This window comes from Lissotriton helveticus, chromosome 12 (assembly GCF_964261635.1).
Source record: "Lissotriton helveticus chromosome 12, aLisHel1.1, whole genome shotgun sequence".
Taxonomy (NCBI): Eukaryota; Metazoa; Chordata; class Amphibia; order Caudata; family Salamandridae; genus Lissotriton; species Lissotriton helveticus.
In genome coordinates this window covers 234547909-234569127 of record NC_136073.1, presented here as the reverse complement: position 1 = coordinate 234569127, position 21219 = coordinate 234547909, and the positions used below count along the sequence as shown (strand labels likewise).

Sequence of the window (21219 nt, the reverse complement as noted above, 5' to 3'; positions counted from 1 at the left end):
GTATTAATTATTAAAAAAGATAAAAGCCATTGTTATTTTGTAATATCAATACATCTAAGTCACGTAAATACAACACATATTGCATTACAAATGCTATAGGTGTCACATTTGCGAAAGTTAAAACTATTGGCATTGTAAATGACAAAGCTATTAATTTAGCTATTTTCAAAACCAACACATAAATACAAAATGTGTCATTTACAATACCAATAGCTCAAACTTTCCTAATGCGAGACCTATTGCATTGCAAATGCTTGTTTTTTAAATGCTTAATGCTCTCTGCTGGTTCCCCTACCTGTGACAATAACCTCATTTTGTTTTCTTTTGGATCCAGTTGGCATATCAGGCATGGGTGACAAATGCAAAATCAGCACTAAAGGAACGCCGCAAGCGCCACCGGGAACTGCGAAGGGCCGAGAGGCAGAAGAAGCTGCAACAGACAGGTGGGAATGGTTTTTGTTTCTAAGCTTGTAGTCTGTTCACAAAGAGACTGTCTCATTCTTGTACCCCGCCCTCACTTTTGACTTATGTGCTGAATAAATCTCAGCATCAGATCTGTACTGGAGAATGGTCTCTGCCTTTTTCCTTGCTTCATGTCTAATATACATCTACTGTAGTCTGACCAGAAATACATCTCTAAAGACATCTGTGCCATTGTCAGATGCTAACGGTACAAACAATCCAGGCTGAATGGATTGTACCACTTGCAGTACTTCTCCCCTCAAGGATAGAATGTACCATTCTCATCATAGCATTCTGAGCACCACTCTTTCTTAATAACAGAGTGCACCATCCTAAAGTATACTTTCCTAAGCGCATCTTCTTGCCTGCTCGGTATGCTCCACTGTCCTCAGCATCACATCAGCCACCTGGATGCTGGGCTTTACCACAGACAGTACCTTTTTCTGGGGGCCTACTAATACATGAAGTGCCCGCTTGGCTTTGAGCAGTGATTTGCTGATTTCGGAGCAGAACAGACCAAAAATTAACTGAAACTAGCCAGTACTAATATGACTTTCTTAGCACTTTACTGAATATTGGCCTTTCCATTCAATGTGTCAAGTGATGGGTGCATCTTCCATGTTCACCCTCTTACTTACTCGCCCACCCACCAACTTGCTATTTCACTACTCGAATGAGGTCAGTGTTAGGACCACTCCTGCTCTGAAATGGTGTAGCACTGCGCCACTTCAAAAAACAACCTGGGGTACCTTTATCAGTGATGTTGGCTCAACACTCGAGAATCACAGAGCATACTAAGTATTACCTTGTTTAACAATGCCAACGGTGGACAGATCCCCACTGCACCCAGCCCCTGCCGCTTTATTATTGGGAAACACACTTTCTCAGATAGCTATCAGTTTTTTTCTTAACTTTAACCACATGAATCAAAGTGACTGCACATCAAAATCTACTTCTGCATATTTGTCAAAGCCGTTGCTACACTATGTTGTATACCTCTCAGCATAAAGTAAATTTCATTAAGCAAGTCCCAAGCTTGTAACTAACGCTTGTATTGAAATCAAACAGTAAAACATTTTGGTGCACAATTAATAAACTCAGCGTAAACATCGCTTTAAACAGAAAGCAAAACCTATCTCAAGAACTACCCTTATTCTTCTAATTCCTGGACCACAACACTAAGAAAAGAATTTATAAAATCACACCAACAAGATTGGAAAACAAACCAAGAAAGAATAGCTCAATTCGACAAAGTGTATTTTGAAAACGGAAGCACTAAATCTCAGTTATGTAACTCATTACATAAAGTATTAATATCCTCTGATATGATCTGTTTCTTCTTCCTTATCAAACTTACTTTCTTCTTAGCTTTATATTGATATCGGTGATATGATTAAAGTGAAAAATTAAAATAGGGGGGGGGAATCAGTAAAAAAAACTTGGAAAACAAAAACTTAGGCAGCAGAAGATACTGGAAGGGCAAGCAGTCTAGTATAAAAGGTAAATAATAGGTTGAGGGAGATTTAAAAAATGAAGGGAAAGAGTGCAATAATACAAAGACAGGGTGAAGAGAAGTGAGACATGGATTGTACTAAGCCACCTAAAAAATAAACATTATTGAAACAAAACAAGAATTATAGATAAAAAAGCAAAGTTAAAAGGGTGCCTCCCTCTAAATGAAAACAATTATGGTTTACATAAATTAAAACAAGCACAAGAGAAAAAGAATATTAACACTAGGTTAAAATGATTGTAATAATCCAAAATGGATGTCAACACAATAAAGCAAAATAACATTAGACTCACAAGATTAATGAATAAGTGATTAATACACCTCATAAAATGTCATCTTTTTCTGATTTCAAATCTAAACTCCAATCTTCAGCTGATGTTTTTCCTTGAGTTCCACATCATGTTATGTTATGTTATGTTATGTTATTTATATTTTTAAAGCGCACTGATACCCCAGCAAAGGGGCGTCCAGGCGCTCAGACAGGTACTGTAACATAACAGGCAGAATAAAAGAGGGCTATTCAGAAGTAGAGAACAAGAGCGTTTTAATAGTACGCCTAAAAATGAACAGATCATTCAGAGCACGGGTGTGTGCTGGAAGCGAGTTCCATAGTCCTGCAGCAAGCACCCGGAAAGAGCGTCCACCCATTCTGCTGAGTTTAAATCGAGGGCAGATCGCCAAATGCAAGGCCTCAGATCTAAGAGATCTCCGAGGGATATAAGGGGTCAATAAATTGACCAGAGCTGGTGGGGAGGAAAGTTTCAGAATTTTGAACGCCAGGCAGAGTGCTTTAAACTTAATCCTCTGCCTGACCGGCAGCCAATGAAGAGAAGAAATAGTGCCGGAGACAGAGCAATGCCTGGGGAGACCAACAATGGCCCGTGACGCAGCATTTTGCACCCTCTGAAGTCTGGCTACCTCAGCCTGGTTAGCCCCCAGCATCAGCGCACTTCCGTAGTCCAGCCGAGATAGTATAGAGGCTTGGACTACGAGCTGCTGTCATCAAGACTTTGCTCTTAGGTGACAACAAATGCATGAAATCTGATAAATATTGTGGTTGAGAAAAACTGTGAGCATCATTCTGCACATGAAGAACCTCATTAGTAGACAAATATGATAAGATACACTTCAAAACAAAATAAATGATTTCCAGTGTTACAATCCAAATCCTGCTTGTCTAGTACAAGCCCAATAAGGTGCTGGGACATTAATCTCAAGTAGCGGATTTTCAGAGGAGTTCAATAATTTTGCATTATCACATCACAATGAGTAAGGTTAATATGAACATTCATTATGGTCAACAATGGTCTTCATTTTCAACAAAGCATTTTCTTGATGTTTGTGTACTTGTGATGATTTTTCAGGTGTTCCAGAAAACATTGAATCACCCGAGTTTGAGGCATCTGAAGAGATTGAAGGCCAGGAGGATGAGGAGAGAACATTAGGTAAGATAGACATTAACATTTAAAAAAAACACATCATGTGGTTGCTGGCTGGCTTTTAGAAATGGTGTAAATAATTTGTGCTCTCCAGCTAAAATAGCATTTTGCAAATACGCAAGCTTATTCATGTGTTTTCTTGCAATTCGACTTTGCTGAGATTTGATTTGAATTGAACTGTATAGAGCTTAGACTAGAAACTAAACTGACTTTTGCTGCAAGTTATAGGTCATTTCTTGAGACGATTTTAGTATGTGATAAAGGAAAAAAGTTACTTTTGGCAGTTCTACTATAGAAGAGGTGGATTTTGGTTAAGCTTAAGGTTTCTTGGATGACATGCTAGATTTGGACCACCAAAAGCCAAGGTAATCTCCATCAATTTTACATGTGCAGTTGACATGGTCAGAAGATGGCAGTCTTAAATTCTGAGGAGTTACTGTGTTGTGTTATTGAACTGGCTGCTTAGGCGATGGACACATTCCAGAGAAGGCTTTGTGCACAACGGAGGTCTTTATGAAAGAAATGCTTTATCTGTTCTGGAGTCCCCAGTTTGTTCCTGGAGCAGTGTACAGTGATTACTACTGTTTCTCCCAAGATCAGCATGTACTGTAGAGTTACAATGCCTATTCAAGTTTTAAGAGTGTTTTAACAGAGGTGTGGAAATGTAGATCTAAAAAGTGTGGAGATAGGAGTAGCTTAGTTCTAGATACGGTGTAAGGAGGTGCATTGGTATAGAAACCACACTTTGTGGTCTGATGCACTAATATTTATGATTGCCAATACCTCTAAGGGGATATTTACTATCTATAAAGGCACCCATGCTGCTTGCCTTGGAATGATGGGTTATTTATTAAACATGGATGGTACTGTAAATGTTGGAATCTGAAATTGTTCATATGTTTGTTCTAGCTTAAAACGTGTATTACGAACCAGAGACATTCTTCGTATTTTTGACGTAGCACTAAGGAAACTGTGCAGACCATAGCCTTTTGCTCACCTTTTCATTAGCAGCTGGTTTGATCTTTAAACAGCATCAGTTGTAAAAGATATCGTCTTGCCTTGCTTAACTAGACCATGCTGCTGCCTCCCAAAAGGAATTAATATGATCCATGAGTGCGAAAGGGCTTTTTGACTCGTGATCTATGAAAGAGCAGCATAGCATAAGGTGCTTTTATATGTCCAGAGAGTATAAAGATTAAGAATGGTGGACTCAGAATAGACAGATAATCATTCCTTATACTGCTTCCTGTCATGCTTAATAGGCCCTTAAAGGCAGCAAGTGTCTCTGTATACTATCACTGAGATCAACAATAGAGATTGACAGCTGGTTTTCAGTTAAAAAGAATTACATTCCCTAGCCAGTGATGCTGCATCTTGCTGTTAATATTAGAAACGTGTTTCACTTGTAGGAGCAATGAACGCATGGGGAACATCCTAAATGAAAATAGTGGAGCAAAAACACTGAAATATTGCTAGGCAAACAGAGGCAGAAACACATGGCAAAATACAGAGCAAAACACAGGAACAAACACAAGGCACTGAGAAAGCATGGCTAGAACTTAGCACCATATGAGGTCCCTGTGTTTAGAGAACATTAATTTGGTCAACTTAATGTGCCTGCAATTGTTGACTGCTGTCCCATTCAATGTTTCATTATTAGGCCAATGACTTTCCCGCTGTTATTGAAATATTGGGGCATTACCTCTACACGTACATTTACACATGCATAACTAGTATGTGGATCAACTTTTCCTTTTTATGTAAACTGCTAGTATTGCTAAATAGACCACAAATATTCACATTGCCAATGGGTAAAGCCAGACAAATGAGTTTTGCAATTTATGGCTAGGAATGCAGTGTGGGAGATTGAATGCAAAAGAAAGTGTGTTCCAGTGTATGCAATTTCCTGTAAAGGAAAGCAGATACATGTAGAAATCTTCAGGCACGACCTCGAGCAACATTCAGATTTGTCAGCACCCTTCCTATTGAGTGCCTGGTCTTTCAACCCCATATAAGAACTAAAATGTTCATCGTCTGTGAATGAGTTCTCAGGTTCCTTAACCTGTTGAGGGCCTGGTGTTTCTTTCTCTACCAAGAAAGACGGTGTTCATCTGTTTTAGAGTTGGTTCTCTATGTTCTATCTTGTTGAGTGCATGGCTGTTCCATTCTTACTAAAAACATGCTTAAAGTCTTTAATTGGGGCTGTACTTCCACCCCCTTCTGGGTGCCCAGTTATTCTATCCCAACCAAAAACGTTTGTCATGGATAGATTTTCCATTTCCTTTCTATGTTGATTTCATGGTGGTTAGGTCTCAAACAGTAAGGATTGTCTTCAGTGTTTCTGAATGTACTCTTTTCCTGTGTTCTTTATAAGGAAGTAATTTTGTGCAGCGAATTATTGACATCCTCAAGTTCCTATGGGTCCTGTTCCTGGCTATGTTGGATGGAGTCACACAGTGGCTTGGATCCCTCACAAAACACTATGTCAACATGTCCACAGTGCTCTGGGTGGAAAGATACGTCCTCACCAAAAACTTGTCCAAGGTATGTCCATTGTTCAGTAAATGTGCACCAGTTGTTTTTGACCTGTTGTTAACTATGTTGAGTCATTGTGTGGGCATCAATTAGTTGTGCCTTATTAGGAACATACTTCCAAGCAAGAGCTTCGAGAATTATGCATCACTGCGCCTTTGTGATGTTTGGCCAGTATGGTATGCCAGTCTAATAGCCATTTGTAGCAAACTGTTTTGTTTTTCACCAAATATTCAGCCGTTACCTTGAATCTAAGAAATTCATATCATAGTGTGCACAAACCTTTCCCGAGCATTATAGGCCATTTCATAAAGGCTAGCATGCAAAAGTTATGAGTCTACTCTTGTGGGTTTCCTCCTACGTTTGGTTCTGACTTTTAAGAGAGTCACAAAGAATCCCTCCGTATGCTTAGAGATTGACAGAAGTTAAAGATTTCAAGAAATGTACTAATTTAGATTTTCCACAAGACTTAAAACTTATTTCAGTAAATGATGCAGAAATGTGCATGTTTCTGTATTTTTACAGAGGAGATATGTTTCAGATGGAGAACTTAATTTCCAAAAACCCTCACGAAATATGGGGATTCCCCCTTTCTTTTGCCCAACTGGAAATTCAAATCCTCCTGCTTTTCACAGGAGTAAACCTCCCTGGCTTCCAGGGATTTGCATTCTCTTCTAAATGTTTCTGAATACCTACAGACTTCCTTGTACATTTATGCAGGACGACCCCAATTGAGTATATCCTTCTGCAAAGCTAAATTCACTTTGATATCATTTTTCTATACAGTATAATGGTATAAGTCTACAAATTCAGCTTTTGTAAATCAGCAAACAAGTGAAATTTCCCTGTGCAAATTACATTTTATGTGTACCTAATAACTTACCACAGTCAACTAAAGGCCCCCATATTATCTTGGGCCTACGACTAATCACACAACACTGCCCTCTGGATATCATTTTAACCAGCATAATACCAATTCTCAGTTCCTACAATTATACTAAGAGTCTGCTAACATTTATTGTATATCCATTGAATGGTCGTTTCTGTGAAAACATTGCAACCTTGTTTTTATGTCACAAAAACACACAACCCATAATGATAGGTTTCACTTTTCACTTGGGACACTTTGCATCGGAATTCTACAACAAATATGAATTTATTATACAAAGTACCTTCTGTTTCTATACACTCTGTGTTACATGTCCTTTGTTATCTGATAACTGTATACCTCCACTTTACTGCGGTTACGCTGATATATCTATTGTAATACCAATCATTGAGTGCCCACAGAAACCTCTGTTTTTTGTTTAATTTTAAAGTGGAGTCTATTCCTAGCATGCTGGGGTATCAGTGCATAGTGTTCTACTGTCCTAATGCTACCACATGCCACTGTCCTTAAGAGAGAAAACTTTTCTGTCCTAACTAATTGCACAGTATCCTATAATTTAACCCCTTTTCCCAATAGAAAAAGCATTTAAAAGATTACATTTAGTTGGGGAAAAAATCTGCTACAAATTCACAGGAATTCATTTAAAGGATATTACAATAAGGTAAGGTGGTAAAGTCAGGATTACATTTAGAGATTGGGTTAGGATAAAGTGCTGAATCAGGGTTAGTGTTGGATTTAGGTTAGTGTCAAGGTAACAGTTAGAGAAAACAACAGGGTAAGCGCCATGATTTAGATTATTGTAGACGCCTGGTAAGGGTTAGCGCCAGAAACATGGCTTTGGGTAATGCAACGATTGGGATTTGACCTACTGTCAGATAGGGTAAGAGTTTAGTTAAAGCTAGTGTTCATTTTCAACATACTTCTAAAACCACATAGTTCAATAATTTACAAAATCATATTACTACAAAAGAATAAGGTAATTTTCTTTGAAATTTCTTTCCTTTTCATTTAAAACATTTTCAACTAATGGCTTTCAAGGAAATTGGCATTGCAATGTTAAGAAATAGCCACATCTTTAGTTTTGATCAGTAGTTTTTCCAATGAAAAGTGTTCAATGAAAAGGAACTGCTGTGAAATACACCTGGATGAAATGTCATATATACGATTGCATCTAGAATCAGTTGTTTTTTTGTAGTACTATGAGACTCGCTAGTCAGTGATTGAGGCAGCATTCACTGCATCTACTTTCCCAGTATTTTGGGTACGTGCATTAGGTTGATCCAATATGTCTTCCAGCCCTCATTGCTGCTCTCCCAGAAGATTCAATGCATTACAGCTACAGCTTGTTAGTTACAGCTATCAGACGTTGCCCACTGCTGTTTCCTAAGAACATTGATTGATTTAAGTTCCGTTTAATCAATTGCACCTCAGTCCTGAAACCTGCAAAAAAGGTGGCTGTGTTTACCTGAACAATTGCCAAATTATTTCTGTCCGTTTAAGAGAATCATAGTCTTGTGACAATTGTCGACATTCCGACTGGGACAAATCATCACTTTGATTCTGACAAAGTCATTCCTTAGCACACATTCACACTCTGCAAAGCATGCAAAGGATGGCAGTGAGAATAGACCTGTTGGAACATGCCAATAGTGATCCTTACCTGAAAAAATTGTCTGTGACTGCTGATAACAGTAAGCAAATATTAAGACTCCACTCCAGTGACTCCAAGACAATCGAGGGACATCAGCACCACAGAGACCCTCTTTCAGAGTGTCCCAGCTATCCTTATTTTGCTCCCTCAACCGGCGAGACCGACAACTGCAATGCTCCAAGGTGCACGGACCCCAGCCGACCTTTCAATTCTGCACAGAGCAACCCAGTCCGGGTACCAATGAACTGCTGTGCCCCCTTGTACCCAAGACCCTTCTGACCTGAACATCCCATTGAAAGCTTCAGGATTTGTCCCCAAGTCCCCCTCTGCAACCTGTTTCTAGGTGGCTACCCTTCTTTCAACCAGCATAGCATGCACAACTACCAACCTGATCAGCACCTCTGCAACTGGACGCTGCAGAGCAAGTAATGAGTAACTGCTGGTGGTACTTTGGACCATGGCGCCCTACTACCCGAAGTCCGGATGCAGACCCCCCAGAAACCGAAAGCAAATAACTGTATGCTATAAATACTTTTTTTCCTATAGGAAACCATTATACAAAAAAGCACATTTGAGTGAACATTTTACTTCCCCGCTAAAATCATTATTAAAAAAAGTACTTACTTGATAAAGAAGTTCTTGGTATCACAATGTACATAAAAATATGACTTCTTTTTTATAAATTGGGGTCAGATTTATTCTTGAGTGTGTCTCTCATTTATTGCCTCTGGGTGTGTCAACAAATGCTTAGCACTACCCTCTGATATGCCTAACTGCTCACCTACACTACCACCAAATAGGGCATTTGGGATTTCATTTGTCCCTCTGTAAGCAAATTGGGGTTTGCCTGAATTCTTTCCACAGTGTACACCTTGGATTATTTCAGAGTAGCATTTGTAATTTATTGCTGGCATCTGAGGGCTTGATCCACAAAGTTAAACTTGTCTGATCCACAAAGATAAACGTACACTTTTGTGTAAGTTTACTAACTGCAAGTTCATTTTTACTTATATAAGTTGTACGACTGCGGAGACTCAGCACAAAAAAAGATAGGAGAGATGACCTGGCTTCTTTTTAATCTTCTTCCTCATCTGAATTTTGGATCACATCTGGCACTCTATAGACATTCAGGAGCACAACGCAATGGTCTCCTAAAGATGGGGTCGTCTGGTTATATCTATAGATTGGTAAAGTGCATACCAAGAATTATGGATTTTACATGTATTGTGCATGGCCGTGTTCTGAGTGGAACTCATACATGCACTATCCCCTTAAGTATCAAATGCTTGTGAGATACCCACTAAAATGTGTTGCCTATTCTTTTTTCATAGTCTCATGCGAAGATTGCTAGCGCAGCACATTCAGCCATTGCGCACATTTAGTTTCAAAGTTCATGCGAGCCATTTGATGTCTGAACCAAGTCTCCTTTTGAGACAATTATGCAGTCATTGTAAGCATAAAGAAAGTGGAAATTGTGCATGATAGGCATTTAACAATAAATGAGTTTTATAGTAGATTAAGTAACAATACCTCTGCATGATAAAAATCACTCCGAGTTTTAGTTATACTCTTCAGGAACATCTGGATATAGTTGAGGACACTAACAGTAACTTGTTGTTTCATTCCAGGGAGGTGATGTTAACCGAGGAACCTTGGAAGACCTATACTTGGCGCCTGAGGAAGGAGTAAGCCCCAGCACAGAAGCAGAGTCACCTGTTTGCATTCACGAGGAGTCTGGCGCAGAGAAGACAATTGTCGACTCTCAAAACAGCATGGCTTCAAGGCAGGTGCATAGATAAGTTCTTAGGGCCATTTGAATGACATTTTGAGATTAAATTAAGGGTTTATGAATGTTTCTGGTTAATACATACTTAGGTAGCAGTTATTTAACCGACCACCGAGAAAATAGTGAATATTCTCCACTATTCACCCAACCACCAGCTACATAGTAGATATTAACTATTTGGTCAGCAGCCTTGCAAGTAGCAGAAAAAACTCACTATTTACCCGCTGGCTAAATAATAAAGATAATGCACTGTTTACCTTGTGGATGTATAAATAGCAGGAAAACTTCATTTTTTACCCCACCACAACCTAAATACCAGCCTTTATTTGATATTTGGCTGTCTGCCATACTTATAGCAAAGAAACATTATGCACGACCGGCCAGTAGCCATGGAAAAAGGGGTGAACATCCATTATTTGCCTGCTTACTGCCAAAAGAGCTGATATTATGTATAATTATACCTAGCACATATTTCAATATGCACGTACAACCAGGTAGAACTGCAAACAAGGAGTAAACACAAGTATCTCCCATGTTAGCCATGTTATGACTAACACGGAGTAAAATGCAATTTGTACCTGAACAGTACAATCTAAATGCCCCAATAGCAATTGAAGAGAATGTTAGTATGTTTCCAAGTTAATTTGGCAGTCATTGTCCAGCATGTACCTCCATTGTACTAAGGGCCAAGACACAGCCCATTATAGATCGGTCACCCACTCTACAAATGCACCCGCTACTGTCGGTTTATCAGAAGAGGCCGCTAATGATGGAGATGATTAGAACCTTTGAAAGACTAGGTGAAGCTGTTTACTCTTGTAGCACTGACCACTTACTTTCATTCACAAAGTCATGTGACTACACTAGGGCAAGATATAGGATTACTATAAGGCTGTAGGTTATAAATAGGGCTCCCGGTTTTATGGTATTTATTTTTTTAACATTTCTGTCTGTATTTATCCATATTTATTTTTTGTTAATTTTTCCTGTATTTATCCATATTTATTTTGTTGCGAGCAAAAAAAAGCACTGTAGCTAGTATTTATTCACATTTATTTAAAAAGGCAATGCACGCTTGGTTGTTATAAGTTCAGATAGATTTATGCAGATGGTTAAACGGGTTACTGCTTTTAACAAAGAGATTCTTTTGTTACTTGCTGTTAATAAATTGAAAACCTTCCAATATAAGACAGTGAGCTAAGAAGGGCCTTGTAAGCCTCGCTGTCTTATGTAACACATGCTATGCATTGATTTACACATGATTTATTGTAATTGCATTTATATAGCGCTTACTACCCTTGACAAGGCATTGAAGCGCTTTTTTATCCAGTAGCAAGCTATTTCGAAACTAACTCACAAAATCAGGGATTGTGAATAGCATGTCTTTCCGTGGTGGTCACGAAAACAACCAGGAAAACGATATTATTTGACCAGAGGTTTTTTACCCCTTCTTAGAGCCCCTGCATCTTCACTCTGCCAATTGCTGGAAGAAGTACCCCCCCCCCCGAAATTTTTATTAGCCCCCCATCTCGAAATTTCACTCTAGTTGCACCTCTGTTTCAGTGTCACTGAAGGATATGTTGGTCTGAGACCCGCATGGAGAAACCAGAGCGAGAGAAGGCGACACTGCAGAAAAAAACTGAATTAGAGAAACACTTATTAAAACAAGCATTGGCATAGCCAATAGGTCTCGCCTTTGGGACCTTATAAGTGTTTAGCCATGCAACAGGTGATTTTGTTGCACCAAGAATATTGTCCTGCATAACTAAATACTTATAAGGACCCAAAAGCGGGACCTATTGGCTCTGCCAATGCTTGTTGTGAAAAGATGCCGATCCCGGGATGGTTAATGCTTCAGCTGAAGTGTAAGGCAGGGAGCCTTCTGTGCTGTAAAACCGAAGAAGCTGAAAGCTGAACAAGCTTTCTTGCAAGGTGCCTGCTTCCCTGAAAGAAATGTAAATGTGCGCAACTGGTCAGTCTGCAAATGTATAGGGTGATAGGGAAGCCCTTATTGGCTTTAATTAACAGAATTACTTGAAGCTTCCTGATGACATTTATTCTCTGTGAGTGTTATTGCAAAGGAGCTACCAGCTAAGTTCTGAAGGGAGTGCAATATGTACAGTGTGGGTATTACTAAAATAACAATTTTGGAACACTTTTTTATCTTAAACCTGTTGCGCATTTTGCCGCAGCCTATATGATACGGGGTGTAATGCAAGTTTAAAATAATGACTTACTTGTTCACAGTGCTTTCTGTCACAGACTGGGAAGATGTAGCACGGTTCTCTGGTGCAGTACAATAACTCCTAGAGTTTTAATACTGTCTGATAGTGTGTTTCCTACTAATTAACTTAAGTTGTACGTTATTTTAAATGTAGTTACCTAAAGGTAAAACACCGAAAAAAGTTACAGAATATATATATATATTTTGGGTCACGGTCACCCACCTGCCCCCATTGCGTGCAGGATCGCATTTCCCATACTTTGTTTAATGCGCTTCGACCACTGATTAGGGCAGTACGTGAGGATGATAGTTCATAACTTTAATGCAAGCTGAATGTACTTAAAGCGTAAAAGTTATTAACTCGGTTACTTCTCCTGGCAGCAGCAGAGGGATCTATTGGCAGCAGAGGAGCGAAAAGTTCCTAACACGTAAGAGGTTCACAAGAGCGTGCTTTGTCACAGTAGCTGAGGGGAGGGAAGGGGGAGGTGAAACGAAAGGGGGAGGGGGAAGGAAATGGAGGTCTGGCAGCACCCTGCCACGGAGCTCTAATCTCGTGCTTTAAGAATGGAGGCGGCGGGGGAGGAGCACGGAGACAGCTGGTTCCAGTGCCACATAGAAGTTCATGTTTTAGGAGAGGGGAAATTGTTAAGAAATTTAAAGAATAAAAATGTTTGGTCGCAACAGACCAAGGACCACGTTTCAATGTATGGCTGACTACGCCTACGAACGGTCTTTAAAAGTGTGTGCATAGATGAAGACACTCGTCACAAACGGTTCAAAACACAAGCCCAGTGTTTTGCTTCTGAACTGTTTGGCACAAGCTGAGGTCCTCGTCTTTCGTGTTTAATCACGAGTCCTTTGTGGGAACCATCACGTGCTCTGAAAGCAGCAGCGCTGAGGGAAGAGCACAGCATGAGAGAACGTCTTCGTTTCCGTGTCTGCATCTCAATGCCGCTCTTAGCCAGACCCTCGTACTTTGTTATATTTAATGAGTGTTGATGATGTGGCGCTTTTGAATGTTCGACCACCATTACTAGCTGCGTGTAATTTAGGGAAGTTGGCAGCCATTGCAGTGCCTGGTTACTTTAACCGTTGTTAAGGTATTGTTGGCAGGGCCAGTGGCGTACCAAGGATTCCATAGACCCTAGTGGGAGCATGCAAAGTGGACCGCTCGAATAAACGTGTTGGCTACTAAAGTTTTTTTCTTGCCGAGTGAGGTTGTGGGGGAGGAGAAATGAAAGGAAAGGCTGTGTTTGCGGTGAGAGAGAGGGGAGGTGCTGGTGTGGGAGGGGGGAGGTGCTGGTGTGGGAGGAGTGCTGCTACGGCAAGGCTGTGTTTGCGGGGAGAGAGAGGGGAGGTGCTGGTGTGGGAGGGGGGAGTTGCTGGTGTGGGAGGAGTGCTGCTAGGGGAGGAGAAGCCCTGGTGAATGCTCGTGCATGTTCACGTGCACTGCAAGAAAACGCCGGGCTGAAACCCCTTAGTTTGAAGAGGATTTTGCCGACATTAATTCGATCCTATCCATTCCTGCGGAATGGGACAGGCTCGACCTAAAAAGAGATCAGTGGAGCACTACATTTCGAACATGGCAAGGAGGACATTGAGTAAAACAAACATTAGTTAAACGGTGCACACCACACTTGGTGTGCCACACTAACTTGTGTTTACTGGGAGCCAGAGAACTGACAATCTTTCTATGGCAATAGCAAATATTATTATTAAATCAGGATGTGACAAGTAAAAGAAGAGTACTTAAATGATTTTCCAGACATTATACCATTTGAAAAACATTTTTCTGTTGAATCCCTTATACTGTTTACATACATGTACGTTTAAAGTAGTTCTCCAGTGCTACCGAAGTTTGTTTTGTCATTCGTGCTGAACTAATAATTCAGGTCTCCAACAGTTCTAAAACTCGAGGATAACAGAACATGAATATTTTGTTATCATATTTTTGCAAGTAGCAAACTAACAGGCGTGCTGCTGAGAATCACTTCTCCCTATTTTACTGTTAAGTGCACTTGCGATAGCCGTATCCTACACCAAGCCCTTCTTACTGAAAGAGGAGACGAAGTAGTGTAATCTTCCCTACCCCTTTCATCCTTTATCTCCTGGGGCCATTTAATCAACGGACCCAGAAGCGCAACGGGTGCCCCATTATTAACACTTCAAGGTAATTTATAGAGGAGGCCACACAGTGTGCATCCCGCCACACCTCTGCTCCAAGCCAGGATTCTTAAACAAAAGAGGCCTAATGGCCCCTTAACATCGACGTTTGCAATGACTCGGCTGAGCCCTCTTCCCGCCTGCGCTCGGACAGACTGGTCTTCTCCTCAAAGACCACAACAAAGTTAACCCTATTTATTGGCATTTTTCCGCTTTTATATATAAATGCAGACAAAGGAAAAATATTTTTCCGTCTGCATTTATATGTAAAAATCTGTTTAAACGGAAAACCGGGAGCCTTAGTTATAAATAGTTTTTTTCTGCCTGAGTTTCGATGTAAAAAAACAGTGCAATCTGGAATGTGTAATCCTGGTTTAGTTCAATCAAAGAAATCAGAAGAAAAGACATGAAAACAATGATTTGTAAATCTAAGGCCAGAATCGAAAATGTTGTATCCCAGTAAATGTGGGATACTTGTAAAGCGCACTGTTACTCTACCCGAGTGTCCTGGCGCTGTAGACCGCTGGGGAACCCGTCCTGGTTTTCCCTGTGAGATGGTCCCTTTCTGGGTATCTCCAGGGTGAAACCAGGCATCCCCGGCGTCTGTGGGGGGCCGTTGTAGAGATGATGCCATCTGATAACCCAATCCATATAAGATTTGTGTGATCTGTTTAAAATAAAAACAATTGCAGATGGCCCGTAATGCAAGTCAATTCAATTTAGTATCCTCTTAAAAGATTGTTTTTGCCTCACGCCTCTTACATATTTAAAAAAAATACAAATTTTTAGTAAAAGGAACAAACGACAAATTCCCTGATCTTAGGTCCACATTGGCTAAGGATTTTTCATCATACAGGAGGATAAAATTGATTTGTATTTGCCCTTTTTAGGTTTTGCCTGGCGAAAAGATGCGCTCTGCGCATCTTTTTCGCGCAGGCGAAAACCTGATGAGAACTGTAGTGGGGTTTGGGTCGGCCCTCGTCATTTATTGGCTGGCTCCATAAATGGAGCCTAGCCATTGGACGAGGGGCCTGTCCGTCAATGCCGGACCAGATTCGGGGGCGTTCCCGCGATTCTTTGGCTTTTGCCGACGTCACGCGACGTCAGCCGAAAGCCGGGAACGCCCCCGAATCTGGTCCGGCATTGAGCCGGCACCCGCCTTCCTGCTCGTTTACATTGTTTACAGGCTTTCGTCGCAGCCTCGTCCTGAATAATAAGGATGAGACGAGGGTCCCCCCCACCCCCATTCTGAGCATTCCGGATCGAATGTGTGTGCATCTCTTATCACAAGTGAGCTAATGTTATCTTTTACTTTGTCATCATGACTGAATATTTTCATAAAGCTGTGTGCGCCTCTCTGAGGGCGTGGCCGTGTCAGCAAATGCATGCAACAAGTGCCCTTGCACCCCGAGTTTGCTTAGGATAATGTGTGCGTCGCCGCAGACTGTGTCCGTGTACCTGCGGTCTGCGCCTGTGGTATGTGACTGCCTGGGTCTCTCAGCAGCGGCGTGAATGCTGGAATTGTGTGCACATAAATCCGTGTGTGCAGGGTTCGTTCTCGTTGCGTCTAAAAAGGTCTTCTTTTGGAGCCCTCCTGAGCACGTGAAGCGCTTTTAAAGCCTGCTGCTGTAGCTCAGCGCCCCAGGATGCCAAGACTATGAATGGGAGGTCAGTCTGTCCAGCCAAAACTAACAGTTCAAGTCACAGAGCAAACACTTGGGAGTTCAGCCAGAGCTCATGTCGGAAACAAAGGCCGGGCGCTGCTGCTCGCCACAGTCTGATGTTCAAGAATCGAAATCCAAACCCGGGAGCTGATCCGGGTGCAGCCACCCCCTCTTCCCTTACCAAGCGCCCTCGCGCTGGCATCCTCGCACAGAGGTGCCTGCTGTCTCAACCACGTGGCCAAGGCCACGACGCATTTCAAGCATGGCATGCATGCTCCGCCAGCTCTCTGTATTGTGGCCCGAGACGCCCATGTGCCCAAGAAGACACAGTGCCAGCGCAGCGTCATTTATTTGCCAGGTGGACTTTTTTTCCCCAGATACAAATCTCTCGGCTGAGTCCAACACCTTTCTTTATCCCTCCTCCCTTCTACAGCTCACCACAGCGCTTTGAAGGGGCCCTTGTGTGGCGTGAGCGCTACAAAGGTACCTCGCCAAACACGATTCCTTTCTTCTCTGGTGTACATCGGTCTCAATCTAGCGCCTTTCCTCTTCGCTCCGTTTGGCGCTTTAAAGCAGCTTAGGAAACACAGGTAAACTAACGGCTGGTCCTCCACTCGCCTCAGCACAGGGGTGGTTTGTCTGCAGCCGACACCACTGTGGCACTAGCGCTAGATTGTAGGGACCCTCAGCATCACCACTGCCCCTCTTGCAGTACAAAGCCTTGTGCCTCCCACAGTGCAGGTCTCGGGCCCATGCCGACTGGTACAAAAGGCCTTTCTCCCATGCTTCCTGCGTTGCAACAAGGGCTTGCACGTGCCTCGTTACACGGCAATCCCTACGGCATCACAAAAGCACCAATTCTAACATACACGGCCGTGCTTTAAATGGAAATAGAAGTGCTGGCACTCACTGTCCAGAGTACCTGCACAGTGCTTGCTACTCTCCCATTAACCACATTGAAGCAGTGCTGAGATGTGCAGGTGCTCTCCCTCCCAAGTGTATCAACATGTCGTGCTGCTATCGGACTCAACCCAAACAATAAATCATGTACATCAGTGTGCGTTAGGTCGGCTTCATAGCACCCACTGCGGCTCCTCCCAGAATTCTTTTCTATTGAAGAGTGTGTTCAGAAGAATACATTGGTTTATGTGCGTATCATGCATCCGCCGGAGCTTCTGCTGCATTACCTATGAAGGACTCCCAGCTCTGACACCTCCTCAAAAGGGCCCCCTCCCATAGCCCCAAACCCCGCCCTGGCCCATGGTTTATGGCCTCTAGTAGGTTCGTGCCCTGGAGTCCTCTAAACCCAGCCTTGAATCAGCGACTCCCGCTCCTCCTCTATTGTTTTCCCGTCCTCTTTCCTGCCTGCATATCCTCCCTTCTCTTTCTCAGTACACACCTGCTGCGTTTCAGCCCCCCCTCTTCATATTCTCTGTCAGGCATCCCTTTGTTCTTCATTTTAGAAAGTTCTTAGAAGTTAGAATGAATTAACATTTTACAAGACAAGGAGTGATGTCACACAACCTTTAACCTCAATGGCGAGGAATTGACATCATTTAAATGATAACATTTAAATGTCGAATTATTAGAATAACAAGGTAGTCAAGGCTGGCAGAGTTTGTGGAGCAGCATCCCGATGCATCAAAGCAGCTCTCCCCGTTTAATGGAGGACTTCAGAGGGGCTCCCTTAGAGGTGCTGTTGCCCCCAGTAACTTCTGGAGCTCCGGGGGTTCACCCTGCACACAGCAGAGCTCGTGCTCGAGTACTTATCAGCAAGAATGACATCTAGCCTTCTGCCACCAGTTCTACCTTCTATTAGCTGCTTTTCTGTGCTTGGCAGTGGTGTATGGATGGGGGTTCCTGTAACTTGATGAAAGCCTCAATAGCTTTGTGTGTTTAGAACTCTTGTTGTGTCCTTCTGCCCTCTGTCTGCCTCGTGATTTGTGCCATTCTGGCCTCCGTTACAATCATCCCCCCCCCTCGTTTTTGTGTCCTTCTTCCCTCTGTCTGCCTGGTGTTTTGTGCCGTTCATCCACCTGAACTGAGCCCTTTTAAAATAAGGCGATGCTCCAAAAAGTACCGCAGCCCCCTGCCCTGAACAATAAAAAACTGCCCCCTACCTCCGTGAAGTACTCTGACTCTGCTCCCTACCCTCCCTTGGCGCCTAAAACTGTCCCCTGCCATGCACCCTACAAAGCCTCGACTTAGTAAACTGTCCCTTCTCTGTGTGCTTCGAGGCCGTAAAATGTAAGCCTAGGCACAAATGTCTCACTGGGAAAGGCCCGGCCTATTTGGCCAACAAATTCATCCCGTATGTTCCCACACGATCTCTCAGGTCTAGCGAACAGGCTCTGTTATGCGTACCTATGGCTAGGAAGGCAAGACAGGGGTCTAGAGCTTTATCTGTGGCAGGTCCAACATTGTGGAATGGCCTTCCCTTATCTATCAGACAGTGCAGGGAACACCTTCCTTTTAGGAAATAATTGAAAACCTTTCTCTTTCAGAAATAGAATTCCACTCCGAGGTTAGGACAATACACAGCTAGTGTCTCTTTTGTTCGCTGAAGGTGCTAAAAGGCGCGGAGATACTCCTTTGGGAGTCGATTCCTAGCGCGGTACAAACTTGTAAATAAATAAATAAATGGTTGGATTTGTGGGGTAAAGTTTTATTTAATGTGATTTTATGTAGCGCGGACTTTACCCGAAGGTGTCAGAGCGGTTTACATAAGAACCAGTTGCCAAACCTAAGGACTTTGATTTACATGCGTTAAGTAAAAGATACAAACAGGAAAACAATTGAAATGTACTCGATGTAGTCACACAAAGAAGAGACTGTTGATTCTCGTTATATTTCTATATACATATGGAAGGGATATGAATAGATGTACTGCAAGAGTCACATAGGAATGTTAGAGTAGAAAGGTCTACTGCATATACTAGTGAATACAGTCATCTCTATATACAGAAAAAATGAGTTATATTTAGAGGGGTCGGAGTGGGACGCAGTGGGTGGATGTATGCATGATGCATGATGTATGGGTGGATGCATGGATGGGTTGTTGGTTGGATGGGTTGGTGGATTGCATAAATTGTTGAGGGATTGGCTGTATATATGCACCTATCCATCCACCCAACCACCCATCCACCCATCCATGCATCTATCCATACACCCATCCATACACCCATCCATGCATGCACCCATGCATGCATCCACCAACTCATCCATGCAAGCATTACAACAAGAGCCCGTAGCTCTCCTTCGTCTCTCCTCGCCCCCCCTTCCCTGAGCCCGCAGCTCTCCTTCGTCTCTCCTCGCCCCCCTTCCCTGTGCCCTGCCCTGCTATTGTAAATGACAATGCCATTTATTTATGTTAAAAAAAACATAGATAAAAAAAATGTCAAGAGCAATGCCAATAGCTCTAACTTTAACAAAGGCAAAACCATTGCATTGTAAATGCTTGTTCAAGCTGAAATCGGCATGCATCCCAACACTGATGTTACAAGAGGTCTGTTTTAGCAGGCATTTTAATTGCAATATTAACATAGCTTTGAGGACATCTTGCTCTGGACAAATGGGGTCGCCTTCCTCTCTTCTGAGAGAAGGCTGACGCATAACAAAGGAGGTGGGTTCTTTGAAGCTTCCCTGCCTTGGAATGCTAATCTGCCGGTCAGCCTTTGGGAGAGGTTGTAAACAACCTCTGCCCAAACGGGCTTTGTTTCTGACCTCCTGAGAGCAAAAGCCCTCACCCTTGGGGGTAAGAAACGTCTCTGATGGTAAGATGGTGGAAAAAAGTCAGTCAGCACATCGTAGCTGGTACATTTTCAGGGGGCACCTCTAAGGTGCCCTCTGTGTGCATCTATTCATAAATCCATCACTGCCATCAGTGTGGGTTTATTAATACGAGATGTTAAATACCAAACATCCCTATTTTCAGGGAAGCCATCATGTAGGTGAAGAACTCATTTTCACGAGAGTCTGGCGCATTTACATAAAATGGCTTCCATGTTCATTTGTACTTGCAGCAATGGAACTGACCAGCAAAGGGGCATACCTGCTCATGCAGTTATACCCTCACATGTAGTATAGTGCACCATGCCTTAGGGCTGTAAGGCCTGTTGTAGGGGTGACTTACCTATACTGCATGCAGTGTCTGCAGGCATGACAAACAGAGTTGTGTGCATATTGTCTGCGCATGAAAAAACAATAGGGAGAGCAAGGGTTTCTGTTCACATACGTGAACGGGGAGTACTCCTGTACCCCTGGGTATATCAATGGAAACAGAAAAAGGAGTACCACCAACGTGGAATCACAGATTCCTAATGGGGTGTGGTTGTACAAAAGTGAGAAATTCTCACTTTTGTACAACCACACCCCATTAGGAATCTGTGATTCCACGTTGGTGGTACTCCTTTTTCTGTTTCCATGCATATTGTCTGCACCAAGACACACAACCTGCAGTGACAGTGTGTAGGTGTTTGGTGAGGGGTCCTTTAGGGAGGCTCATTTTGTGCTGCAGCCCTTAAGGAAACTCATTAGCCTCATTGACCTAGGTACCAGAGGTACCACTTACTAGGGACTTACAGGGAGTGCTAAAGGTATTGTCAATTGAGATACACTTGCACAGTTTTGGGAAAGAGATCTGACACTGGGGCCCTGGTTAGCAGGAACATAGTGCACTTCCCATCAAAATCATATTAAATGGCAGGCAAAATGTGGGGGTGACCATGTGAAAAATGGACACTTTCCTACAACCACTAAGCCTGAAGCTCACTCTTTTGCATGACAGTGTAACAAAGTGTGGCAGATGAATGAACTACCCAAAAACTCTGCTTACCTGCCCCTTGCTTTCACTTCATCTGTTCTATAAAATACCCATGACTGTGTCTCTTCCCATTT

The 21219-nt window shown here is 42.4% G+C and overlaps 1 protein-coding gene across 4 annotated transcripts in view; it reads left to right on the top strand.

The window, feature by feature from the left end:
- Positions 1-21219, top strand: part of PIEZO1 (piezo type mechanosensitive ion channel component 1 (Er blood group)) — an 859941-nt gene that overhangs the window by 736581 nt on the left and 102141 nt on the right. For all 4 annotated transcript variants that reach the window (XM_078670084.1, XM_078670083.1, XM_078670082.1 and 1 more), the window contains 4 exons: positions 335-443; positions 3340-3420; positions 5789-5958; positions 10115-10269. In XM_078670084.1, the coding sequence (XP_078526210.1) occupies positions 335-443; positions 3340-3420; positions 5789-5958; positions 10115-10269 (515 nt within the window). The remainder of the gene's footprint in view (positions 1-334; positions 444-3339; positions 3421-5788; positions 5959-10114; positions 10270-21219) is intronic.